We start from the raw sequence: 27,955 nt of genomic DNA on the forward strand, positions 1-27,955 counted from the left end.
CACTTTGAAGCTCCAGCACTGGTGGGAATGTTACAGGTGTGCAGAAAACCTCAGACCCAGTTGTTTGGCAAAGAAATGAAACTGTCCACCCAACTGATGCCTCCAAGCTGATGCGCTGTCTGTCTTGCTTCATGGCCCATTGCAAGGGAAGTTCTCTAGAGCTTGTTGCTAGTTCACTCATCAGAACTGTAAGGACCAGTTTTGAGTTGCCAATTAAAAATCCTGATTTTGATCTTTTGACCGATTTTGTTTTGTCTCTGAAGATCCCAACCAAGAGCATCTCGGCACTACTTGTATGGAAAATAATAGCTTTGTGGAGGTAAGGCATGGCTGGAAGCCAGGGCTCCAGGTGTTCCAGTCATCCTAAAATTTATTTGGGTTAAAAAACAGTTGAATTAGAAGGAGAATAACTTTTCTTTAGATAAATTATAGGATTTTCTTCCTCTCTCAGACTAAGTTACAGTGCAAGACAGCACTAAGAACTTCATAGTCAAAAGGTTTTCTGCTTCTTAGTGACCTTTCAGTTAAATGTACTACTCACTGGAATAACTTTCAGTGGATGCTAGAATTTGTTTTTTAATTTTTACTTTACATTAGTGGATTGCTTTGCTACTTTTTCCCACTAGACAACTAAGTAAAAGGTTCTCCTGACAAAGTCTGGTCTTCCTTGCATGTTGTGTTTGCCCTTCCATTTTTTATATTGTACCTGTTATCCTTTAATCTGGTAGCAAGGGAACCTCTCAAGTGCTTTCTTTTTTAATTTTTAATGTATTCAAGGAGTAAACAGGCAAATATTTGAGATATTAAGCTAATTTCACACTTGCCATAAACTCCAAAAGCTGCTCTATATTCATGAGAATGATGAAGGAGTGCTCAATATTTCATCTTCATCTGTTCTTTCAGAATAAGACCAAAAAGCCTAGGCCAAAATCCAGTTGATTTTTTTTTTTTATTCCATTAAAATAATTGTACTTGCCCATTGGAATAATATTCCCAAAGTGGTCATGCTGACATAGATTCTCCTACAAGTCACCTCTTGCAATAAAGAAATGCATGCTAATGTTGGGAAATAGGACCTGCAGTAGGGGAAATATATGTGTGTAGATAAATTTGTAGGTATAAGAGGTTGTCTGCCTCAAATGGCAAATAAGTTTCTCAATATTATGGGGAATGCAGTTACAATGAAAAACATTTACAATGTCCACATTTGTAATCAGGATAAGTACTAATAATGAGAGCCAATTGCTCAGTTCTGGTACTTCTGCTGAGGCATTAGATCAAGCTGTACTCGGGTATTGCAGTCTGTTGTGCCCTACTCTCCCATTTCTACATAGCAGAGATCCAACCTGCACAGCCAAATCTGTAACTGAGTCATTGGGTTGCATAATACTAATGCAATTAGCACAATCTCATGTGAATTATTCAGTAAATATTACAAAGAGATGAAAGGATAATACCAAGAGCAGGACAAACAGTTAATGACCAATTACAAGGTGGCAGTAAGCACCTTTGACTTTCACAGTTAGATACAGTCCCAGTTTCACCTCACTTGAGGGAACAACTTTCCAGTTGTCAGCACAAGCAGAACAATTTTGTATTCTCCATGTCTTCACCATGCAGAGAAAGCTTAATTCAGTCATTAATAAATTAATCCTTGTTGCCCAAAGGAAAAATGTCAGGATGCTACAAAAGTAGTTACGAAATATGCGTACTGTGCTGTCCACTACAGTGTGGTTGTCTCTTTTTCCAAGGGCTTCTTCCCATGTGCTGTTCATCTTGAGGAGTGAATGCCATTATTAGGAATTGCCCTTGGGCTGAATAGTGCTAGTCCATGGAATCTTCAGTGTGATCTTGATGGAGGTGGCCACTGGCTCTGGTGTTACGCATACAGCGTGAGCTGCAGCCACTGAAAGAAGAGTTAAGGGATGGATGAGTTGTTGGTGTCCTCCCACAGATTGTGTGAAGAGACCACCATCTCTAGCTGGAAGGCAGCTGCTTGCTGTCACTTAGCGTGGAGTGGCAGTGGGGAATTTTCTTGAGTCTCTTGCTCCTATTTCTCCTTCCCTTGCAAAAAGTGATGGGTGCTTTTAATGGTGTTTTAAAGGATGTTTTTAATGTCCTCCCTAACAGAGGACATGAAGTTGAAACTTTCTAATTCTTCTTAACAAGATTTTTTTAAAGGTAAAGAACTATGCTAAGCCCCATTATCATTTAATATCATACCACTATGTTTGATCTTAATTGCCTCATAAAAAAAATCTCAGAATTTTTTGATGGACTTTAAAGATTATATGAAGAGACTGCAGCCATGCCCTTCAGCACCAACTGGAGTCTTACAGAGCAACTGTTGTTGGCAGATCATGGATGTTTTCCATGTAAAATTGGTAGCAAAATTTTAGGAGGTTTTGGGTGGCAAATTGGGTGGCAATTTCTCTATTCATAGAGTTCTCCCTTGAAAACATGTGCAATGATTAACACAATTAAAATTTAGTATTGGGACATGGTGTTAGACATACTCTCATAAAGCAGTTTACCTCCAGGACATTGAGCTTAATGATGCCATCTCCATCTTTGTCAAAGGCGTGGAATGCCCCTAAAGTAAAGAAACAAAAATATGGGGAGTAGATTAGGTTACTGTGTGAGTAAAGATGATTCCCAGACAGGAAATCAAACAGCACTCCCATTGTGAAATGCCAACTTGCACAGGTCTTCACTTGTGGGGTCACTTTCTGCTGTGTTTTTCCTTAGTCAATTCAAGGAGAAACACAGTGGTTTCTTCTGTGTTTCTGTGAGACAACTTGTCATCTTAGATTCCCTAAGCACATGTCTGTAATAATTAACACCCTCCATAGAGGAAGTAGTGCTGTGAACAAACTTTACTGTATGATGGGGCTCTGAGCAATCTGGTCCAGTGCAAGGTGTCCCTGCCCACAGCAGGGGAGTTGGAACCAGATCATCCTTGAGGTCCTTTTCAACCCAGTCCATTCCACGGATCCAGGGCTGTGTTTGGGGGCAGGAGGGGAGGCAGTGCTGTGGGACCGGGGCAGCCACTCACGGAACATGGCATCCAGGCGCACGAAGCAGCAGATGAAGCTGTCAAAATCAATGTTCATGTTCTTGTCGGCGTAGCGCATGGTGATGATGTCGTAGAGCTGGTTGTTCAGCCGAAACCCTGCAGGGAAGCAAAAACGGGCACAGCTGGGCCTCAGGTGGGGAAGGCGCTGCTCCATGAGGGGTGGGCCACAGGCGCTCCCCTGGCCCAGCCGAGGCACAGACTGGAGTGTCCTGCTGCAACTGCTAAACAAAATCAAGTAAAGCCGTAAGGAGCTTCACTGTGTCCAGCTGCCTTCCCAAACCAGAAGCAATGCTGTGAGAGGGCCCTTAGCACGTGAGTAACCTCAGGCTGTAAGTGTGAAGAGGAGACCTGCAGCCCCAGAAGGCCTAATGGCTCAGCTGGGCCTTCTGAAAGCAAATCAGCTAAAAATCAGAAATGCAAGGGGAAGTTGCTATAAAAGCAAAATTAAGCACTGGTCAGAAAATAGACAAGGAGGCAACTTCTTGGTGTGGTAGGACTGAATGCTGCAGCCAGTGCTGTGCCTTGAAAAGGTCTGTCACGTTTTGGGTACAGTTGTTTTAAACACAACATCAAGCACAGCGTATGTGCTGTAAGGCTCTGAAATGTTCTCAGTTCTAAAGTCAGGGCAGGAGGTATTTAAGTATTTTCTCTTTTTACAGTGACAACTTCCCTGGTGAGAACAGAAACCTGGAAAATAAAATGACCTATATTTCTACCACAGCAGGAGTCCAAATCCAGGTGTAGTTTTGTCTTTAGCAAAGGACTCCAGAATCACTGAGGTTTTGTAAAGTACAAGGTAACCATTTGTTTCTGTTCCTTGACCTGCCAAAATACTACTGAAAACAAGGTGTCACTGAAATCATCCCAACTAGTTTTATAGTGATACTACAGATTTTCTGATCAAAGTGGTTCTCTAAGTCCCTTAGAGACCTTTTGTGGGGGGAGGCCTGCTCCCCAGGGGAAGAAGCATACTGGTGTGTCTGAGACAAGCAGGAAAAGTCTAAAGTCCCTCTTATCAGAATGAATTTCATTAACTGCAAGTTTTGCAAAAATACTTTCTTATCATTGTGCAGATAGAAGAGACTGAACCTACAGTGGCTCAGTATGGAAGAAACATTAACATGACTTCAGAAATGCCCACCCAATTGCCTGTAATGCACACTTGGACATAGACCTGCTCCATCCTGGTTTCAGGGCCTGTACACTTAGGTTGAAAGTTTTCCACTGTTCTTTGTTTTTACTTAGACAAATGTATAGAATCCAGAGCTTAAATGAGAGTAAATGTCTTCAGCATTCCCTGGTCTCCTTGAATAGCAGGACCCTGAGTAGGACATCCTTAAGAGAGCAAAGCATCACTCATTGCATTAAAGAGGAGCTGAAGACAACTATTTGGCTGGCAAGACATAAAAGGCTTGCCATTTGGATATTTGAGAAGCTCTGTTGGGGGAAAAAATATTTTTTAATTTCTCTATGATCTGTCTTTAAAAGGCAGCACAGTGTTCAGTGATCTCAGCCTGTGCTGCCCCAAAACAAAACCAAGTTTCTTCAGCTATGGGCACTGCACAAGGGACAGTACCTGCATCATTGACTGCGTTGCGCATCTCGTAGCTGTTAATGGTTCCTGAATGATCTGTGTCATAGCGCTTGAAAATTTTCTGGAAAAAGAAAAAAAACCACAGAAAACAGTAATAAAAACTTGTACTGCTCTTGAATGCACTCACTGAGTGGATATGTGCCATGTGCCTCAGGCACTTGGAGGCTTTGCCATGTGCCATTGCTGGGCACTCTGGTTGTTAGCACAGAGTTCCTCTCAGTTGCAAAGTAAAATAATTTAGATCCAGTTTCTGGGAAGCAAAAAAACTCTCCCCTTGAGACTCTCCTTGTTTGACTTGAGTTTATGCTGGTAATCCTCCCTCTTGATTGCCCTAATTAAGCTATTATTGAGGCCTGATTCTAGTTCCCATCATTCTCCTCCTTTAATTTGTATGCCTCTGTGCTACTCTCATGGGGAAGGCTGTACATGGGATATTCAGGCTATTTGCTTAGGCTGTGAAGTAGGATGAGGAGAGACATTACTTTTTATTTTTGAAGCTAATTCACAATTATTTTTTAGCTTTTATTCTTGATGGAACATATGTGGAGAGTTCTAGTTTTCCTGTAGAACACTTGCACTGCAGAAACTGTGAAGAGGAGCTGTGAAGATACCAGCAATACCTGCCAGCTTTTAATCTTGTCCCAGAGATGTCGAAATTCATCAAAGTTTATCTTCCCTGAGCCATCTGTCTGTGATGCAAACATTCAGGTAAAAAACCCACAATACTTTTAGGATAAAATTAATTAAGGCTGCAATTACTGGTAAAATGATGAATGTAAAACTAGGTTGGGGATCTCCTCAGCATAAAGAGTTGATTCACCTGTGCAGTAAAACATTTGTAAGCATTTTGGTTATTGTGTATAGCATAGTGTTCAGGAGTGTGAAGTACTACTTTTACTTTGTGTAGAAGCAAACTTCTGGTACAGGACACAGCTTTGCCTCTGAAATTATTCTAAAAGTGCATGAGTAGGATGCTTTAGTGGGATTCTCTGAAATACCTCCAAATGTGAAGCTCACCTAATGCTTTTTAAGACAACTGAGCTTTACTCTGTCACGAATCTCTTTCTGCCTTGCTTAAAATGAATTAAGAAATAAGCAAAATATTGACTAAAGCTCTTTTCAAAAATGTGTTTAGGCTTCAACCATTATGGCTGTGGGTTGTAGTTATACTTTTGTTCTGTTATATTTGAATGCACTTACATTCTCTCAAAATTGTGTTATCTCAAACTGGAAAGCCTAGGGTGGTTGTAGCAGAGGTAACCACATAGCATCTTAGAGTGTGTTTTATTGCACTTGTTCCAGACAAGTTCTGCCTGCATTGCAAGCTGAGCACAGTAGAATATGTGATACATGACGAACTTAAAGAGATAAATATAGTACATTTATTGGCAAGATCTATAGTTATGTTGACTTTGTTTTAAATATAATAATGAAAAAATCATGCTTTAGGACCTAATGTGGCCAGTGTCTGATACCTAAAGAAGAGTGTCATACTGACTGATTTATTCTGTAGCTTTCTTTTTGGGGCCATCTTTCTCTGCCAATTATGTTAACATTGAGATGACTGGAATTAAGATGTGCCAAACCAGGAGTGCTTTTTTATTTGACTACAGACTACAATTTGCTGTGTTTGTTTCCCTGGCTTACTAAGTTGTGTGTGTGGTGGTGAGAAATGGTGAACTCGAGTGGTTTCAAGCAGTCCCTTTTCACCAGGAAAGGATACATCCATTAAAGCAATCATGCTGCGACAGGATTCCAATTCAAACCCTTCTGACCTTAGGTCCTTATCTGAAACAAATGGTCCCAGGTGAATACAAATAATGCAAATCAGCAAATGATTTTCCTCTCAGGTGTAACTCTAATCAAAGTAAAAGCCAAACCTACTTCCTTTGTCCAGTAAGAAATGAGTGGTAGAGAAATCTGAAAAGACTCTCAGTAATGTTACTGCCTGTGAACTAGATTTACTTTTCTTGATTTGTTACATACAATAAAAAACTCTGAAAAACTCTAAACTAATTCCTAAATTACTAAGAAAGTCCAGGGTCTGTCGGTTAAAGTTTGCTAAACAGGGAGAAAGGTTTGCCTCTCCACTAGAAATTTTTTAAAGGGCATTTGCAGACTGTGAGAACTGCATTATTGTCCCAGTGGTAATTCCAATGAATGCATCTGCTCATTTCTAGATTATCAGTACTAACAACCTGTAGAGATAATCTCTGTGAAAAGTTCAGCTTGTGAAAGTCTCAGATGCATTGTCCATGGAAATGTAACTAGGAAATTTCTGAGTTTGAAAACATCAATAATTTTTAGAAACTCGGGGAGGGGAGTTATGCTCTGTCACAGATTTCTTTGTCCAGGGTTAGTAAAAAAAATGCTCAAACTCACGTTTTTTTACGACATTATTGAGAACATTCCTAAGTTCCTCAGCATTGATCTCCATGTCCTGTTGGAAATGTGGTGAGAATATCATTAGTTACAGAATTCTTTATGAAAAACAATTTTATGGCTGAATATGCTAAAAGTCTTTGGTCACTTTTCAATAAGAGATATACATGTTTCAAACCAGAGGGCATTCTACTTCATGTGAACATTAGTCCAGCCCTTTCCTGAGGCTTCGGTACAAGGTAGACCTGAAGTTACTATACAGTGCTCAATAAACTATAACTAGAAGAATGACTGGTAATTTCTAGCGAGTCTAAAAGTAAAATAGTAAAATCAGAAAATTCCTGTATCCCATATGCAGCCACTTGATTTATGCAGTTCTTTGATCTGTTTTTATCTTTAACTTCCCTTGTTAAGCATATACCAGAGGGCATTGCATTTCTAACTTGTTTATACTTGCTGTGCAAAACAGCATCTTGTAGGAGATAGGAGAAAAAAAAGCTGAATTTAAGTAAGACTCCCTCAACACAGTGAGAATAGTTTATACATACATATGAGGATCGCTGTATACTTAATGGGGTTCTTATTTGATTTTACTTATCTCAAAATCACAAAGAGAATTTGATGGGAGCAAATTCAAAGGAAATTTTGATATCCAATGTTTTGAATCTATGGAATAGTTGATTTAGGGGCTGTTGTGGCCAGGCTGCTTTGAGGGCAGAGACAGGTATTGATTGCATACTCACATCCCCTGCAATCTGTCGGAAAATATTCCTGAACTGTTTTTGCTCTTCACTCTCCTCATGAGCTTTTGTTGAAGAACGCTGAAAAGAGACAAGCAAAGAAGAGATACATCCTGAGCCCAGCGGAAAAGAGAAAGGGCCTGGATGGCTCACTTACCCTTGTGTGAGGCATCATCTTAGTGAATCTGGAGGCCTTTGGAGGAATGGGTTGTTCTCCCACTCCTTTCCCTATGTTTTTATTAATTCTCTTCCTTAAAACTGCCAAGTATTTAACTTCATCCCATTGTTTTCTCTTCTATTTGAAGGAGCCTAAATAACACTGGTAGTTATCTTCTAATTTTTTGTTCCAAAATATTGCCAAAGAGAAGTTTGGAGCAGAAGAGGCTTATCAGAGAATCAAAGAATGGTTTTGATTGAAAGAGACCTTAAAGATTATCTTATTCAAGCCCCCCTGCCATGGGCAGGGACACAGTATCTGCCTCACAGCTGCTCTATAGGCAATAAATGACCATGTGAGAGCTCTTTATGATGGGGGGGGGGCTTGCTGAAGACAAATAGCATATGAGACAGAGGAAAACGAGGAACATGAAGCTTTCTCAGACACATGGAAAATGCAACCCTGAACTCTGAAGCTGATACTGAAAAGGGAAATGAAAGTTATAGGTAACAAAGTGGATTTCTTGGCTTATTTCTTGTTTTCCTTTGTCTAAATGCAGAGGAAAGTTTAGATTGGTTTTCACTCCACCCCCTGCATGCTCTAGCAGTCATGCAGCACCCTCCCTGTAAGCAGATGCTCCAGCCATACCCCCAGATGTCACAAGCCTGGATATGGGATCTGGCTGTTAGATACGTTGTGTCTCACCCACCTGCAGGAAGAAATTCTGAATTTGCTACTCTGTTTTCCTCCTCTCTGGTAGTGAGGGAGAAGAGAGGGGTGCTGGAGCTCCTGGGTTTACCTGTCCTTTATCCTCTGGCCAACAAGGACTAGGATAGAGGTGTGTGTTTGTAACAGAAGAGGCTGTGGTCATTGCCAGGAGCCTCTGCAGCCACTCGGGTGCAGTTTGTGCATGTGCCCTTCTAAAGCGGTGCCACCTCAGGGGGCCAAACGGCGGTGAGCTGAATGTGGGTGGGAAAGGAATCTCTCACAACCAGGATTCTTGTGTGAGAGAGCAACCAGGAGATTTTTCAAGCAACTAAATCCTCCTGTAGAGTTGTTAAATAACTGAAGGGACAGTCTCTCTGTGCTTGTGCTCATTAGATCCACATAAACCAGATAAGAGTCATGTAAAGATTTAATGAGAAGCTGTTTAGTATCTCAGGGCACCTCTGTGCCCCATTCCTGTGCTCTCCTCAGCCACTCTTTCATGCTAGCCAGACCAAGCCCTATTTCCCCCTCTGCCACTTGCTGCAGAAACCTTTTTCTCATCTGCTTGGGTTTTTTCACCATCTTTGCCAGCATTTTCTTCTACTGTCAGCTCCTTATTGCTGTTTGCTCTGTCAGAAACGAAGATGATAGGCTAGAAGAAGAGAGCACAAAAGAAGTGGAAATTACAGGAGAAATAGTGGAAAGGAAAATATTTGGTTACAAGCATTCTGTGGAAAGTACATGCAGCAACAACTCCTGCTCTCGAAAGTATGGCAAGAGAAGCCATTTCTTGGAATGAAAGAAAAGAAAGGATTAAATCAAAAGGAGGAAAAATTTCTGCAGTTACTGCTCTTCTCATGCTAAAAAAAGCTGCAGAAATATTTTTGCAAAATAGTGCAATTTCTGGGTCCTAGCTTTCCTTGTGAAAAAGACAGACATTGAATCTGTTTGGTTTGTTGTTTTTGTTTGGGATTTCTTTGTGTGGTTTTGTTTTGGTTTTGGTGTTTTAGTTGGGTTTTGGGTTTGGTTTTTTTTGTTTTTGTTTTTTGGTTTTTTTGGGGTTTTTTTTGGTGGGGTTCTTCCCCTGTTTGTAAGCAAAATAAGCCTCCCAGATTCTCATCACACAAACTGATGAACTTGCCCCTAAAGGACAGTAGCACTGAAAACAAAACAAATGTGCATAGTACCCAGAAAAGGAGTTATTTGTGTAGGAGCTTGTTAGCTATGTGAAGCATATGTTCTTTATCTGTACTGACTCTTGAAGCACTCAGCTGTAAGCAGCCAACAATTTGCAATTGTTCTGCTTTGGTGCATTTAAAACAAGGAAAAAACTGCTACATGATGTGAATGTATTACTCTAGAGTATTAATTACTATCAGCCTCTCTTGGGATTAAAATATCTGATTACATTTTCAAGGTCCAAAATATGTTGTGTCAAATCAAAAATAGAACCCAGGACTTTGGTGAGCAGAAACTTCAGGAAAGAGGAGTGGCTGCTGCACTAGCTGGTGGAAAGCAAGTGTGAGGGCACATGTCTGGAGAAGGGGTGCTTTTCACTAGCAAAGGGTGTCAGGCTGCCTCTGGAGGGGCAGGGAGGAGGAACAGTTTGAGCAACCCAGAGGACTGAGCTGAATAGTTTGTTACCCTTTCACCACCCCTTTGAGTGAGAGGGGTATATGATGCTAGTCCTATTTCATTAGAATCTCAAGTAGGAAGACAAAATCTTTGTTGCATGCAAATGGCCTCGTATCCAGCACCCTTCATTAACTAGGTCAGTTTCCAGACACAAAGAAAATTATAATAGCATGGAACTCTGTCCCAGCTCATGCATTGCACATGCTCTTTGCCCTGCTGGCACTTAGCACATTGCACAGGTACCTACCTTGCCCTTTTTCTTCTGTGGGAAGAGACAAAATTAAAAAGCGCTTGATCAGATTATGCAGCGCTGAAGGCAAACTTTATTATTTTTTTCCCTTTCTCATGTTTATTTTTCCAGTTCCTATACTCATACAAATTTTCCCATTTCCTATATTTATAGAGCTTTCAAATCACTAAAAATGAGGGAACATGCACCCACCAAGAAATGGCATACTGAAGGAAACACATTGCAGAAACCATAATAAAACTGTGTCTCATCTCATCTGGGGCTTTGCTTGAATAAAATCTCTTTAGTTCTGAGTATTCCTTTTCTTTTTCCCAGCCTGCCAGTGTCGGGGAGATTGAACTTCTATGCCCATAGATCAATGATATCTGAAGTGACAATTTGATTCCCTCACATCTGGACAGTTGTTTTTCACTATGGCAGCAAAGAGAAGGGGAACATTTCTGAGCAAGTTTTGATGGAGCTCAGTTCTGCGCAACAGCATTTCCTCTGATTTTTTTTTCAAGACTTATTGTATTGTTTGCTGTAGTATATTCCCACAAAGATGTGTAAAAATCTCCAGGGGGAAGAGTTAGAATTTGCCATGGATGCTATTTTGAATCAGAGTGCTATTAGGATCCCTTTTCAGAAAGCAGGTACTTCAAAATAAGGTAGTTTTTTCTTTATAAGATGAGACACCAATTTCACAAAGAAAGTATTTCAGGGCACAGAGCTAGGCCTCCCTTGGTAAATGGATAATCTCCATTGATGGAGACAAAAACAATGCTTAGCATCCAGCTTCTCTATGCCAAGACCAGATTTCAAATCTGCAAAAGCGTTTTGGTCTGAATCAAGTTGAGAAAAAAGCATATATAAATCAAGTGTCAACAGAAGTATCTTAATGAGAAAAAATATGAGAATTTTATAAAGGTTCTGTCATGTAGCTGCAAATGATTTCCTGCTGTCGGTTTCCCTAGGTATCATGTTCCTCTCCTCTCTACTCCTATACACAAAAGAAGACCAGGACAGTACTTACCAATGGACGTTCTGCCTCAATCATGTTTTCAACCTCCCTAAGTAGGAAGCAAAAAACAAATAAATCAGGAAAGTGACTGTTCCTAAAGTTTCTTGTTTCTTTAGGTGGTTTTTAAGCACCCATTCAAACTTTTCAAGCAGCCAGTGGTGTGGGCTGGCCCCCAGCATTACAGCTGCAGGCTTTAGGAGCAGCTTTTTCCCAGTTTGAGCTGAACATCCCAAGTACCATTTCCAGGACAGCTGCCACCCATCTTACTCCTGTAAAGAGCCTTTATAACAGTGAACTGGAAGTAAAACAGAAGTTCTTTGGCCTTAGTAAATGCCTAATGGTTTCTTTGCAAAGGATATCCTGCAAGCAGTAAGCTTCTCCAAAGACAATTCAAAGCAGGTTCTTGTTAATCTATAAAGTAAGCTTGTGGAAACGAGTTTGCAGCTTTGAGTTTCTAATGAGGTTAACAAAATAAAAAGCAGGGTGTAGCAAACTGGTAACATGACTGTAGCAGCCTAGTGAGGTCATTCCACCTATATGGCCAAATAAATGGCTCTGCAACTTACTCTGAAAGACTTCTTTTTTCTGAGAAGACCCTGAGGATGAATTCTCCCTCCTGGTGGGGGTCATATGTCGATGGAATGATGACGTACTCGCTGGGAGGTAACCGGAAGCGCTCAGAGATTTCTCGCATATTTATGTAAGTCTTACTTCTAGCTTTGGAGGCATTGTAGAGGAAAAAATCCTTCTGCAAGTGGTGCTTAGTACCATGCATCTGCAGAACAAATGAGTCCATTTGTCTTTAAGGAAGTCTTGCCCATTGCCCAGGTGGGTTGCCATGCGGGCAGTGCATGGCTGCGATAGAAAACACAGGAAGCAGCAGCTTAGCAAGCAGGGAGCTGAGGACTGGTGGCAGGTACAGAGTCTGTCACCTTTGAGTTGCCACTGACTGTGTCTAATTGGCTTCTGAGGGCTGCTCCAGGGCCCACCTGCAGATTGTGTGGCTGACTTCTGCTGTGTAGGCATTTGTATCTGACTCTTTTGCTAGGTTGTGTGTAACCAAAGCTCAGCCACTTTCCTTGGAGGGTGCATGGCAAGGAATAGTGTACATGCAGAGTGGTAAAGTGAAGGTGCTTTCAGCATAAACATGTCCTTGTCTAGACAAAACATGAGTTCTGTATCAGCTAAACAAATGTGATAATCAAACATTGCATTAGTTCAAATATGAAAATTAAGCCAAGAATTGTGGACTAAACACACTTGCAGGCTGTTTTTTGCAGAAATAACCATCTGTAAGATAGTTGGCAAAGACAACATTCAGATTGTCATCCTCATGCTTTCTAGGTAACAGCCTTCAGATGAGCTTGTTAGCAAAACTTCTGACGCCAATGATTCAGCTACTGTCAGGCTCAGAAAAAATGTAATCTGTGTACTTTTGATAAGATTTCTTCAATGTCTGAAAATACCACAATTTTCTAAACCATTCTAAGACTACAGAGAAAACTCTGTGACTGCAGAATGTAGGCCATTTATATTATTTTTAGGAGGAAATGCAAGTGGCTTAGGGTGATTCTGCATGGAGTGCAGAAGCTAAGCCCTCACAGGCACTGCTTCCTGGGTCTCTGACCAACTGTGCAAGTGATGGCCAGGCCACCACAGAAGACAAAAGAAGCATTGATGAAAGGGTCTAATTGAAAATGGGGTGCAAGTGAGAAGGAACTAAAAACTACTCACAAAATATTACTAATAAACACTCAAAGCAAAAAGGTTAGCAGTTCTACTGCTGTTACATCCCTGAAAACAAACTTGACTGGACAGTCTCCTGCTGACTTACTGCCAGGCACTACAGTAACACTAGCTGTGGGTATACACCAAGACGTCAATCTGGCTCCGTTCTGCGCATACCTCTTTGGGCACCTTAGGGAGAAACAGAGAGAAGAAACAGTCAGAGCTGCAAAGGGAGACTACATGTTTATAGGTCACACAGAAGGGTATTCAACTAAAGTTCTGAGGACACAGAAATTAAAATGCCCTTAGTCAGATAAGCACTTTTCCTCTTCCTTTCTAAGTTTCTTGACTTTTACATGAAATCAGCTAAAATCTGAACCAAATATGTTTGTGCAAGGGACTGAGTAAATTGACTTTTTCATCAAGTCAATAGCAGGGACAGAGGTTAATTGCTATGTATGAGCCTTGGATGTCTGTTTCCTTTTTCACACTCTTCTGCCAATGAAATGCTTAGTTTCAGAAAGGGCAAAAGGGAGATTGAAAAATATATGTGAAAGAATATGCTAAAATCTGGCATTAGGTCACTATAAAAGCCTAAAAAGTGTCTGACTTAAGAGATGGGTAAACCCTGACATTGCTGTTTTACGAGGAGTTAGGAAGAGTTGAATTTCCTTCCTCTCTTCCAGATTTTCTGACTCCCTTGCAAAGCAAAAATTGCAATTGATGTAATCAGCTTGAATGATTCAGTAACTCTCTTGGTAAATACATACTGTCAGGATTTGTGACCACAGTGCAAAGAGCAAAATCTAGAGCTGTTACCTCATAGATGGCAAAGCCAATGGTGTACAGGTTGGCTCCCAGCTTGCGCTCTTTCCTCCTGTTTTTCTGCATGAGTGCAACAAGGAAGCTGCAGATAACCTCTTCATCCTCAGGATCATCATCTTCCTCCAGGAGCTTCAAGCGATACTGGGGATTGGTCCAAAATGTATCTGTGAAATCCCATCAGCAACCCAAAGAAAACATGTGAAGCTTCAGTCTTCTAATGATGCTCATGATCAAAGAGAACTTTTAAGTTCCCTGCCTATGGCTCCTGAGGGAAAGGTTAAAATTGGGCTGAGACGTACATGGTTTTTTTTACATATTATGGCTGTTACTTAATTCCAACAACTGCATTGCAAAAGAGGATATATGGAGAACTGTCATCTGATAAACCTCCAAAGTCCCTAAAGCTATCCCTAATCCACAAAAGTGAATTTCCCAAGTGAAATCTAACTGTTAGGGTGAAATTCATCCCTTTTACTTGGGGCACTGTGAAGTACTTGAACAATGATTTATCTTTGCCAGGGCTGCCTTTTGGGCTTACCATGTTCTGTTCCAGCATAGTGACAGAAGATGTCCAGCTACCAATTTCATGCCTTGTCCACTGAGAAAGCAAGGCTTTTCCTATGGCTGAGCACTAACCAGGTTGTGGTATGACTTAGCCTTTGGGATCTAACCTAGTCCCCATCACAGAAGCTGTATCCCTAAAGACCCTTTGCTCACCTGGATAATTGCGGCAGCCTCCAGCTGAGCAGCCTCTCACCCAGCGTCCTTCATTAACTGACACGGTCCAGGTCTGGAATTTATCCACTTCCAGAGCATCAGGTGTGAGGTTACAGATCTCAAGCTTTGTGAAGTGCCTCATGAAATCTTGAAATGATATCCTGGAGGAATTGAGGGGAAATTGAACCCAAATGCATTTACATGGTTGGCAGTTGTCTGAAAGACCCTGGGGAGGTGGAAGACAGTGACCAATAGCACTGTCAGTACTGGGACAAGTTTGCAATGGGAGTGCCATGTTCTCCAAATGCTCTTGGTCTGCTGGTTGGTGAGTTACCACAGGTACAGCTCCAAACACAGGGAAACTGAGCTGACAGGACGGTAAGTAGGAAGGGTGATGGAGAGCTTGTGGAAGTGTAGCATAATTAGAAATACTGTGCTGATGGCGCTGAATAATCTCTGGTGGGAAAATGGGAGGATCACAGAGCAAGGTTTATTGGGAATATGAAGGGGAGCAGAGATCACTGCAATGGTTTTAGCAAATTGGTAGTAGTGCAGTGGCATTCATTTTTCCTGATTGCATATTTCCTAGAGAAACTGATGCTCTCACCAGAACTCCCCATCCTCCACAACCTTGTGCTGCAGGCGGATTTTCTCTTCTTTGTTAACAGAGTCCCACTCCTCTGACCTTCAAAGGAGTAAACAAGTTAGCTTAGGCTTTGCAATACAGTTTTCATTAAAGTTTCTACACTTTAGGCTTATAGAGTGAAAAATCAAGAGTCATCTTGCTACCTCCACCTAATTTTTCCTTTGTAAGCCTTGCAACAATTTGTTCTCAATGCTATCCTCTTCTCTATATGCCCAACAAAAGAAGCAATTGTTCTACTTCTGTCAGCCTTCCTCTTAGAATTCCTCTTAGCAGCTCTCAAACATTTGCTGAACTGCGTTAATTTTACTTAGCTTGAAGAAAAAGGTGTTTGCGGATTATCATTGTTGGCGTACCTATTGAAATTCCTCTAAGGAAAACACTGACATCTTGCTTCATTCAGTTCTTTCATAACCTAATTTCCATTTATTAAAGCCTCTCTTAACATCTTATTAGGTACTCTTTTCTTTTTTACAGCTTCAGCTAAGCACTCAATGAACTTCAAAATTCAAAGACAATTTAGATACCTCATCACTGAATATTAGGATTATGCAAAAGCTGCATAAAGGCAAATAAAGCTGCAACTTCTTTTTCAAATCATGTGAAGCTCTGTTTTACTCACTTGTCACTCCAGGCTCCATTCCATTCCACCTGGCCCCAGGGGTTTCTCAGCCTTACCAGACGTACTTTTTCCCCTTTAAATACTGTCTAATTGAAAAAAGAAGGCAACAACAATAGATTGAGAGTTGGTTCAAAAGGAGATGTTCTGCCTGTCACCACACCCTTCATGATGGTGCTTTTCTGGGCCATACCCCAGCCTGATCTTCTTGGGGTGGCTGTGGGAAGGCTGTAAGACCAGGAGGTGGCTGCCTATAGCCACCTTTGCCCAAGTGGGTGTTGCCCAAGTGAGCCAAAACTTGGATAGGTTTCTTTGTCCACAAGATTTTAACTTATTTGAACATAGTTTTGTTTCCTTGGCTCATAATTTGTTTCGCTTTTCATGCCTCTCATGGCTTTGGTGCCGTGCGTGAGGCCAGGCCAGCAGTGGCTGCAGCTGCGCACAGCTGGAGGGGGGAGCGGGGCACGTACCTCTTCCACGGCCGTCACGGAGTAGGCGTGCCCTTTGACGAGCCCGCAGGACATCCGTGTCTCGTACTGCATCGGCATTATGGTCTGTCGGACAGAGAGAAACACCCGTGGGACTCACAAAAAGCTCAGCTGCCTGCTCGAGGGCAGGTGCTGCCACCCAGGGCTTTCACAGGGAGGGTGACACCGTTCAGCTGACTAGATTTTTTGCCTTGTTCTCCTCTTTGTGTTTGTCAAAGCAGTCAAGCTAAGCGCCCACAGAATTCATGTTGATAGTTAGAAAGGTGTGAAGTATGAACTAAAAATGGAAAAAGTTGATAATATCAATTGGAAAGGACGTTTTCTGGTGTCTTTTTCTCTTTTGTTTAGACTATTGCTTTTTGCACTTGGAACATGGCAGGATATAGCATTCTTAATCAAATAATTAATTTTTTGTATTAGAAGGACTGTTCAGCCTTTTCTAGGATGGTATGTTCTTGTATGGCTCTGTAAGGTTACTACACATGAACTGGTTAAAAATCAGAGCAAATCAACATCTAGAATACTTTCCTCTGTCCACATGGCTGCTATCTTATCACAATGACATTTAAACACCCTATTTAATACACTGTGCCTGCTAACTGACACTATCTTATTGTATCTAACTTTCAGGAAGGGCATAGCTGTGTTGCTCAGGTGTAAATATATTTGCTGTCTTAGTCATCAGCTTTTAGTGTGTCTGATGGATTTTTGCTTGTGTATCTGTGAGATCTGGAATTGGGAGCAGGATGGCAGATGCACACAGCCTGCTCTGCTTGTATGAGAGATCTCCAGTATTGGTGAGAGGGGTAGACCCTGCCATGTGCATGTGGACCAAGAGCAAAACTTCTCCTCCTTCTTTATGTCTGTTGCTGAGAGATGCCTGCAAAATCCTGTCAGTAACTCTGCCACCCCTTCTTGACACATCTAACGGCATGAAAAAGGCAGAGCTGGATCCTGGGGGAGAATTAGTGAGGTCACACAGAAATGGTCTCAGCTTGCACAGGGAGGATCTCATCCAAATATTTCCTGGATGTTGCACTTGTTTTCCATTATTTCACTTCAGCAGCTATTTGGTTTCTTTTCCCTTAATTCTGTTTTCATACTATAACCTCACACCTATTTCCTTTTTTCTTCATTTCTTCTCTAGTTGTTGCCATCATCACTTGTCAGAACCCTTTTCTTTCTATTTAAGGACATTAACTTCTGCTGACCCGGACAACTTCTCGAAGTCCAGGTTTTGGAAGTGCTTCATCTGCCTCTTTCCATTGAGAGCCCTAATTTTTTTTCCTGGTGATGGTTCAGGAATATGCAATAACCAGCAGCACAACAGCTGCTGGGACAAGTGTAGAAAGAGTTTTGCAATCTTCTTTTAGTAGACAGGGACTGAGGAGGAAATTCTCCCCCCCAGACATGGGAGGTTTGGGCAGCCATGCTTGCAAAACAAGATAGTCATACCGGTCTTTCCCAAAGAATGACACCATTTCAGTCTTTTAGGAAGAACTAAATATGGATGCTAGAAGAGAAAAAAATCAGCTATTTCAGCTGCAAATGCAGAAGAAAGTTTGCACAACCAAAAGTTTTGAATGATGTAATTTTGGAGGATTTTTCTTTGGTTTTGTTTTGTTTTTCTCCACCCTTCCCTACACCCCTGTAAAACAAGAGATGTAATTTCATTGTCATGGAAATGCAGCTCCTTAAAGGGCATGGTATGACAGCTGCCTGACACAGAGAAGGCAGCAAAGTGTCCTTCTACAGATTTGAAAGCTTCTAAGTTGTCCAAGATGGGATTTTTTTCTTAGAGGGTTTTAACATCCCTCTATTTTGCTAGACACTTATGTGGATATGCTGGAGTTACTTTGTATTTCATCAAACATATAAAACTCCAAATACTTTTTCTTTTCCTTGTTGGGCATTTTTTAATGAGGACTTTGTTTGCAGTAATTAAAAAAAAAAAGTGTCACTAGAGCAGGCTCTCCTCTATTAATGGGTAGAGGACTCTGTCACAAAATAAGTTCACCGAGAGCTTTTTTGCCTCGAGCGAGAGCTATGCAGAGCTTGCTTTTTCTTTCTTTGACATTCCATGCACACTCAAGGATCTTGTTCTATTCTAGTATTTTAGCTTTTTCATTCTCTCCACCCTATTCAAGCAAGAGACTTGATAAAATCCACTAATAAATTTCTTGTTCTGCAAATTATAAGCGTGTGTCACAAGCCAACAGCCCTTTAACGCCTCAGTATCAGTGAAGCCCCCTAGTATCAGTCACTGTGCTGGAAAGCACTGAAGTCTTTCAACACACACATCAAACAGCATCCATAAGAACATTTCATTAGTGTTATTCTGCGAAACCCAAGAAGGATTTAAAAATATAGGTGATATGTTTTTCTAACAGTTTGTAGATAAGAGCATTCTGAAGTCAACTGCTTAGAAGACATACCCAGGCTGGCCTCTCCTCGATGCCCTGGTAGTCTACAGTGGACTGAGTCATCTGTGCATTTTCTTGATTCTTCACCATGCGAGCAATCAGTTCCCCAATGTTGCTCCGAGGAGCTGATCCATAGGAAAAGCCTAGGTCATCCTGGCACAGAGAATGGGAGAAAAGTATCATGGAGGAAGATGAATGGTAAAAGATAGCCCAGATTACTTCTCTTTTCCCTCATTATGTCCATACTTATCTACAGTGGCCAATAGCACTGTTCTCCCACCTTTGCTGAAATATGGTACCCCATAAAGTATTAATTTTTTAACTTTTAAATTTCTTTTTTCTAAATTTTTTTCACCACAATAAGTGAAGACAGTCTGAAACCATGTGGACAATAAAATGTTAATCTGCACACTTAAGATCTTAACAGAGTTGCAGCATCCTCATACTAACCTACTTCATTGGCTTAGGGTCTTGAGGGAGAAGGGGTACTGATTTTGCTGATTGTATCTTTTCTTTCCACCTCCGTGTTCTACTTCTGTGTATTTCACTTTTGGTACTCACTGTTTGCTAATGGCTGGTCTCTAGGGGGGATTACTCCATCTCCTAGAAATGGATGTTTTCTATGTGGCCTAAACCAAGCAGTTCCAAAGGTGGTATATATTTGGTTACGAATGGAGAGGTCCCTCTCCTCTTATCTGCAAAGTTCATATGGACTCACATCAATGGAACTGGCCATGAGGGATCCTCTGTCAATGGCATGTTTCATGATTTTATAGATATCCTTGGGGGCATCCTTTATCTCGTAGAACTCTGTGACTCCTCCAGTGAAATCCTCCATGGCTTCAGTGGTGTTGCCTCCCTTCAAAGCTTCATATGACCCATGGAGTCTTGAAAAGAGATAAAAAGAGATCTTTTACACAGGTATAGATACCTACCTATGTATTTATATCCAACTTGTGTGTATAACTACAGCTCTGTAAACACACATACAAAAACCCCACAACCCATCTGCCTGGTAACTCACAACTTAAAACTTCTAAAATCAAATGTAGATTTCTGAATGAGTAGCAAAACTTCTTAGAAAATACACTTTAACCCATCCCCAACTCCAAGGCACGGGAAAAGGCATTGGTGTATTCAGGTATATTCTCTGTGTGCTTCTAAACGCTGTATGCAGTGGTGTAAGCACCGCCCCAGCAGAGGGAGCGGCGCTGGGGAGCCCGGCACAGCCCCGCGGTTCGCTTTACTTGGCATAGGCCTTTTCCAGGAGGGCGCTCCAGAACTCGTTGCGCTGGGAGGACTTGGTAAAGACCAGCTGGTTGTTGTAGGTGGGTAAGCAGTCATCGATGACGACATCCACCCAGTCTCCATAGCGCCAGAACTGGTCAAAGGCAAACAGAAAACAACAACAACTGGATTGACTTGGTGCAGAGAGAGGAAGCCTGGCTGAAAAGTCAGGCTGAGAGAGGAGAAACATGGAAATACACTTCATAATGTGGCCAAAACTGATGGCTACTGTGAAGGAGGCAGCTGTATTGAATTCCTCTGGGTAAAAAGTTCCTTAAGAGAACCAAAGGAAATGTGGAAAGCAGTCAATCTTTTCCAAATAAGAAGTTCTTCGAGAATTTGTTTTGACCAGCTATTTTTGTGCCTAAAAGCAGCTGCTCTTGCCAAGTGCCCGTGTGTCCGTGCTGGCTGCAGTGCTGCATCTGAGCAGTGAGGCAGGAGCAGGCACCTGTTGCTACTCCTTACACCCAGAACACTGCAATCTGCAAATGCTTCCTTGCTGGGTTAATGCTCCCTAATTGCTTTTATTGGCTTGCCCTGCTGTGACTGCCCTGCTGGAACAGTTTGGGGTGAGGCAATTCAATACCTTTTCCTCCCATCTGTCACTCATGATTCCAAAGGGTGGGGAAAGAGAGAAGAGCATGCGAAGAGCTGAGCTTTGGGTAAATGCATATGCTCACCACTAGACGGAGCGACTCACCTGGAAGTGAAAGATTCCAGCATAGTTTTGTATAAAGGACTGGTCATGAGGAATGACTCTACAGAGTAGTTTTTTATTCAGCGTCAGGCAAGCAATGGCAGCCAGAAACCAGCAGTTACCTGTAAATGAGCAGAAGCAGCAGACAAAATGAAGGGAGAGAGCAATTATAAAGGGAAAACCTGAGATATTGCAAAGTGACATGTTAATTCTCAGTGGAGTATGATTGTCTGTGTTCTGCAGTACTTTAGCACTTTATCTGTTTGTGCTCTAGAAATGCTCATGAGCATTGTTCATAACTGGGTACACACAGGCTAAATAGATGATATTCCATGTACTTTGGAAAAAGCCTAAAATCTGATAAACACTGTTACCTGCATTAAGAATTCCCTGTGGCATGTGAATCTTTCACTAAAAGTTCTTGCCTAGATTTCTACTAAGCAGATGTCAACAATTTGCTACAGAGCAAAGGAATCACTGAGACAGAGGACTTCAGATATCACCTTAGAAATTAAAGAAAATTAATGGAGAGCTAAACCATGATGTAGACTTTAAAAAGTGCAGAGTTGAAGTAAGATTTTCATACCTAATTCTCCTTGGCAGATATCTGTTCTGTTGGCTCCACCAATAATAAACCGTGGATTCTCACAGATTTCCTGCAAAACAGAAACAGATGGATGAGCAGGAAGTGTCCATAATGATGCCTGTTTAGCACAGAAGTAAAGTCAGTTTTAGAACATTTTCCTACAGGATAGCTTGTGGTATCAACACCTCTCTCACAGTTTTCATCTGCAGAGTTTCACTATGAAAATGTTTTGGAATCTGGATGTTCCAGACTCCAGTCAGAGTTTTCCCCATGCACCTACAGGGTCTAATATTGAGCCTGGGGTGCTCCCTCTGTACTGAAATGTGAAAACACACTGAAAGGAGAAGAATTGGGGAAAATATTTTTTCTGCACAGTTATGAAAAAACAAAACATTGGAGGAGGCAGGAGAGAAAGTGGATGAAAAAACTATCAGGTGACCAGACTAAATTATTTTAAAATGATCTTATGTCCAATTTGTAGTAACTGGCATGTTGGGGCATTGAAAGGGTTGAAGAATGCGTTTCATTGGGAATGAACCCCAGCATTACTCCTTCTTAAAATTAGAGGATCAGATGTTTAATTACAAGAAATAATCAGTTGCTGGTTAAGAGATTTTGTTCTTTTCCTCATGTTGTAGTATTTAATTGACAATGCTGCATTCAAAAATGTGTATAGATATAATCTGTCTCCAAGGACAGGAAGGTCTCCTTTCATTCTGCGCATTGCACAATGTATTGGGTTTGTCTGTATTTATACTACAACAGAGTGGGTACAACATACAACAGACATGTATAAAAAGACATTTCTGCAGGGAGGGAAGGCAAAATGCAGCAAGTGAGGTGGGACAATTGCAGGCTTACATAGCCCTTTTCTATAATGAACAAAGACTGTGGAAAACCAGACAGAGGAAAACCAAGGAAAGTAGTGGCTATAACCTGTCCTACAGAGTGAAAAATATCCCTGCTTTATCCCATTTGTCACACTCAAATACTTGGTATGGAGAAGAATAAGAAGACACAACTTCTGGACACATCTCTTATGAGGGTAAGGAAAGAAAGATATTGCAACCTGAGGAGCACTGTCCTGAGCAGCTGCAAATTGGGAGGAAGACAAAGTATAGTCCAAGAGCCCAATCTATTGAAAAATGTTAGGACAAGAGTGGGAAGGAGACAGAACAAACAATTGAAAATTGCTTGTGTGGCAGCATATGCAGGCAGCTGATGCTACCTCTACAGTCTGAAGCTTCTTATTAATATCATCAGGGTGGCCCTGGACTTTCCCAGACTCACGGTCTAGTAGTTTTGCTTGGCTCAAACCCCCTTCTTTTCTCCTTCACAGTTATCAGAAAAGTTGCTTTGATGTAAGTATTTGGATTAGTCATATAGCCAGAGAGACCAACTTCTGCCACCTTCTCTACCACCAACCCCTGCAGGCACTTTACTTTCCTTGAGGGAAGGAATGGTGGGATTGTCCTGTTATTTTGGGCCTTGGTCAGCTGTTGGGGTCCAGTTCTGTCAAAACAGATCTTTGAGATGCCTTCATGCTTTTCTCCACTCACTTGTCTTTTTGAAAATATTCTTCCTTTCATTGCTGTGGTGCTCTGCTGAAAACTAGTCTGACATGCCAGGTTTTTGGTTTGTGTTTTTTCCAACTCTATTATTGTATTTTGACTCTATCTTGCTCTTATTGTAACTAGCTTTGAAGTCCAGCATGCTGTGTTTTAGTTGAAAGTAGTCAGGTGCCACCTAGTTGTTTCCAAATATTAAATGTACAGCAATGTGTTACTCAGAGGCATTTATTGCATCTTGGGGTCATTTGTTTTGTAGGATGCTTGGTAAAGGAATGCAAAGGAAAGAATCATGCAATTGTCATGTGGCCTGGTTTAGCTGTGACAGAAATGCTTTTCTTGCATTTCTTTATGCAGAACAGGTGTGTATAGCATTTTGACTCTATCTTGCTCTTATTGTAACTAGCTTTGAAGTCCAGCATGCTGTGTTTTAGTTGAAAGTAGTCAGGTGCCACCTAGTTGTTTCCAAATATTAAATGTACAGCAATGTGTTACTCAGAGGCATTTATTGCATCTTGGGGTCATTTGTTTTGTAGGATGCTTGGTAAAGGAATGCAAAGGAAAGAATCATGCAATTGTCATGTGGCCTGGTTTAGCTGTGACAGAAATGCTTTTCTTGCATTTCTTTATGCAGAACAGGTGTGTATAGCACACTGTGGATATGATTTTAATTTGTATTTCCTTAGTTCATCTCCAGCTACACTAGTTTGCTGAGTACAGCTGAAGTTACAGAGAAAGGTATCAAGGTCTACCAAGGCTGAAGTACTCAGTCAGCAGAGAGAGATGACCAGGTGTCCAAGATGCAGGTGGCAGGTCTGTCCTTCCAGTCTTCCTGGCTGAGCAAGAGATTGCTCTTCATCTCTTAGGTTAAGTTATCACAGAGAATCCCAACAGGCTGCACTTCACTGAGGCAATGATTCATCTTTTAAAAGAGCCTCCTCTGATCTGAGTGCCTCAGACTGCCTTGGTACTATCCAAAGGAGCTTTGTGTTGCACTGGGTTGATCCAGTTCAGACTGTAATTTCATTACAAAGAGTCAGTTACAGCAAAGAAAACAAAGAATCCCAGGAAAAACCTAGTAGTGGTGCATGCTGCATTCTGGGAAGAGATTACTTACGAGTCAGTTGGAAGGGAGCCCTGGAAAACGGAGAGGCAGCATGCAACTAAAAATGGCATTTGACCTTTGTTATATTTTCATTGGCTTTTCTTCTATATCAGGAAGAAATCTGCCAGCCAGCTTATACTGCTGCAGCAAAAGGCATTAATTCCTTTAAAAACTGCCATTAATAAACTATGACATTCTAAGTAAATTCCCTAAACTGATCCTATCAAACAGAGGAAGGATCTTTTTCAGCCTAAGACAATTTGTAGCCTCATTATCTCTTGGTCTCTTGTGGTCTAGACCATGCTTTTAAATGTCTGTGCTGTCCACTTCAAGGCACAGCTCAATGTCAGACACCAAGCTGCTTTTAGAGCTTCTGAGTTGGATTATCTTCTGAAAGTTCTGCCTTGGTGGCACTAACTTCCATCTTTGCTTTGTAGTATGACCTGCACAGGCACACATTTTGTGATGACTAAATTCAAACAGCTTCATATGTGTGCAGTAGATGATCTGACTGATTAATTTTCATTCCAAGCAAAATCCAGTAGTTTGTTGACTTGATTTTATTTGTATTCATTATGAAAAAAAGCTCCTCCTGGTGATTTTCTGGCTATGGAGAGGATCACCATAGGGAAGTCATTGAATGTGGTGGTTATGCTGCGACTTGGCTGTGAGTGAGGAGAATGACAATAGTGCATTTGAAAGCACAGTGTCACAGTAGAGCCTTCCTATCAATACCCCGGTGTCATTAGACCCATACAGGACTGCAGCAGGACCTCTCAATATTCTGTGTTATATTGTAACACAGACTTTTTCTCAGCTCTCAAAGATCAGTAGCCTCATCCTTGCTCTCAGCTGTGAGAAATTCCCACTGGCAGCATAGTTGTAAGAGGCACAGCCAGTCAATGAGCTGGATGTGACCTGTTGTAAGTGTAAGCAGCTCTTTGGGCTTCTCTTACCTGCTGTGGGTGAGTGAATAATTTAATATTTTGCGTTAACTGAGGGGGATTTAATTTTCCCTCTATGTATCTAAACCATGGTCTGCATACTCTGAACAGAAACACTAGAGGGATGGATCCTGCAGACTTTTCGCAGGGGAACTTTCAGGGCTCTCACTTGGCTTTTGTCTGAATTGAGTATTAGGAGATCTCTGTGCATTCATGTCGTGGCATGGCAGTCAGTAGCTGGGTAGAATTACAAATACCTTTTTTCTGCCCCCATGCTAGGGCTGCCAGCTGCTCTGCACAGCACCTGTCCTTCCCTGGGTAAGGGACAAGGCCAGTCCTCATGCATTTGCTGCCCTCGCTGCCGCAGAGGACAAGCATTTTGGGAGGTGGCAAAGGAGGACCTGGTCTCTGGGTAGAGGGGCTTTGATACAAATTGATGAGGTGACGTGACTAAGGTGACTCAGGAAGCCAGAGAGTCAGGAATATGTTGTGTATTTCCCAGCCCTCTGTTTTAAGTGGGATCATAGAGCACACTGATCACTTGTTTATTTGCTGTGTCTGGAGGTATGTGGCACATAAAATGGCACAGGGAAATGATCTAGACTGGTCACATTAGGACATTCTCTCAGGAACTCTGAACTGTGAGGTATTTTTTTTTTTTCTTTTAGACTACATTATCAAGTTTCATTCAACTATTGACCTGAATTTCAAAGTGATTAAAATTACCACTTTATAAGAGTAAATTTTGTAAGCAAAAGTATTTTCTTTCTTTTGGGGGGGGGTGGGGGTGGGGGGGGTGGGAAAACTATTGCAATTTAACAGGAACATAGATTGTCCATATCTTTACAGACCATCACAAAACACAGCCTGTGCAATGGAATATATGTGGTGCTCCAATGATTGTTTAACCTCCTAGTAGAATACTCTTTAGCCCAGTATTACTCCTGTTTGTGTAAAAAAAAAAACCCAGATAATTTTGGGTTTGAAGTTTATATTGTATTTTAAGTCTTGCATGGTCTCCAGCCTGTGTCTACTACATGAATGGTAAGTCCAAAGTTACATTTTCATGAGTGACTTAAAGAAATGTCTTTGGAACTAAGACCTGGTCTGAACCTTTCCAGTAACAAAGGTTTGATCTGTGCCTGCACAGTTATATACAACAAGTCTGAGGTTACATTGTACATTTCTTTTGTTTTGATGCTTTCTAATATGACACTTGCAGTCTGTCTGCTGCAGGAGGCTGGCACTCATCCACTGTACTGCTGTACTTCTTTCCTCTGCAGGGAAAGAGAAGAAAGGGAAATCCCATCCCTTTACATGACTGACTTGGGGCTGCATTTAAGTCATTCACACACATTTCTAGAGGCTGATGCAGCTGTGGTGATGATGAAGGAGTGACAGGGCACAAGTGCACAGGGCACAGCAGATGGGGGAGTTGTTTCGATCCTTCCACATTGCTCAAGTTGTTGTGACAAAAGCACATGGCCTTCCTCCATGTCTGTAAGAGCCACCCACAAGACCTCGTGGTCTTTTGCTATTCAGTTACACTCCTGTGGTCAGTTTTATCTATCACCACTGACTTTGCCACTGAAGCACAGATTTGGGCACAGGGGAAGTATGGCAAATATAAAAGAGGTGGCCAAAACCTGCCAAGGAGATGGAGCTGTGGAGGCTCCTGAGAACAAGACCCCCACTATCAGACAGGGGATGGCAAGGGTCAAGGCACTGTCCCAGGGGCTGCCTTGCTGCAGGGGAGCAGCTGCCCAGCAGATGTGACAGGGAAAATGTGTAACTCCTCCTAAAGTAGGAGGGAGAATCAACTGGGAACTGAGGTGTTAGTCCTCTGCCAGTGAGAGAGATAGGGGAAAAAAAAAGATGAAAAAGAATAGGAGGGCTGGCTGGGGAATACCCACAAAATAGGAAAATGAATGGGATTAGTAGCCAAGAGTGGGTCTTCATAGTGCTTAGAATACCCACATAATTGGTGAGTGGGACAAGCAATGCAGGAAACAATTGACTAAGAGCATATTTGAGAACATAACCTGTCCTTTTAGTTTCACACATGAGAAAAATGGCGGAATACCAAAATAGAGGTTTAAGTAAAACAAAGTAGTGTTAAAAAAATTAAGCCTCAGCAAACCCAGTAACTGGTGCAGAAGGAGGAGAGTTTTTCTTTGGTACTTTCAGACAAGAAAATCCCAGGCAAACCATGCAAGAAGAAAATGAAATTCCCCATTTCTCTTTCTAAACATTTCATTTCATCTCCTTTGTTGCTGCTGTTTTATTGTATTTTAGTCATTATATACACATTGCCTAAGCTTTCACAGCCCTAGCTAGTTATCCCTAGAGCCCAGGAGAGCTCTAAGGAAATATCTTTCCAGTTTATTCCACCTGCCTCTCCAACACACAATTTCTGCAAAAAAGTAAGCTCAGGGTGCATACTTCAATTTACAGAAAAAGGCAATCAGCAAACATGTTACTTACACGTGGTCTTTTCCATTCAAACTTGACAGGGCTTTTCTGGCTGTAGAAAAGGGACGACTCATTTGGGGGGAAATCAGGATCTTCATAGAGAATGTTTTTCTCCAGGCACTTCTTGTGAAGCTCTTCATATGTCTTCTCCTTTACGTGGATAATGGGCTGATTGCGACTTATAATGGCAGAATAAATACCCCCTGTGCCCCCTCCTGCCCCCTCCGTAGTGCCAGCAGTGGTGCTGGGGACTGACCCAGCAGCCGTTTGCTGAGCCACCACTGCATTTATGGCGGTCGGCATGGGAGTCA

The 27,955-nt window shown here is 41.6% G+C and overlaps 1 protein-coding gene across 2 annotated transcripts; it reads right to left on the reverse strand.

The window, feature by feature from the left end:
* Positions 1–538: 538 nt before the first annotated feature.
* On the reverse strand, positions 539–27,947 carry CAPN3 (calpain 3). 2 transcript variants are annotated; one of them, XM_071427298.1, is made up of 24 exons: positions 27,657–27,947; positions 21,556–21,625; positions 20,973–21,091; positions 20,233–20,366; positions 19,704–19,872; positions 18,998–19,138; positions 16,545–16,628; positions 16,078–16,163; positions 15,420–15,497; positions 14,813–14,973; positions 14,090–14,259; positions 13,448–13,459; positions 12,109–12,317; positions 11,555–11,591; positions 10,540–10,554; positions 9,208–9,309; positions 7,796–7,873; positions 7,053–7,110; positions 6,394–6,458; positions 5,291–5,359; positions 4,653–4,731; positions 3,056–3,172; positions 2,535–2,593; positions 539–1,906 (listed from the first exon to the last, which is right to left on the reverse strand). In XM_071427298.1, the coding sequence occupies exons 1-24, from the start codon at positions 27,945–27,947 to the stop codon at positions 1,880–1,882; spliced, it is 2,430 nt and encodes an 809-aa protein (XP_071283399.1). In that variant the 3' UTR covers positions 539–1,879. The 2 variants fall into 2 exon arrangements, with proteins under 2 accessions (XP_071283399.1, XP_071283398.1); XM_071427297.1 differs by lacking the exons at positions 9,208–9,309; positions 10,540–10,554; positions 13,448–13,459; ... (9 more) ...; positions 21,556–21,625; positions 27,657–27,947.
* Positions 27,948–27,955: the final 8 nt, after the last annotated feature.

This window comes from Agelaius tricolor, unplaced genomic scaffold (genome assembly GCF_023055355.1).
Source record: "Agelaius tricolor isolate 1412-34295 unplaced genomic scaffold, bAgeTri1.0.p SCAF_5, whole genome shotgun sequence".
Classification (NCBI taxonomy): Eukaryota; Metazoa; Chordata; class Aves; order Passeriformes; family Icteridae; genus Agelaius; species Agelaius tricolor.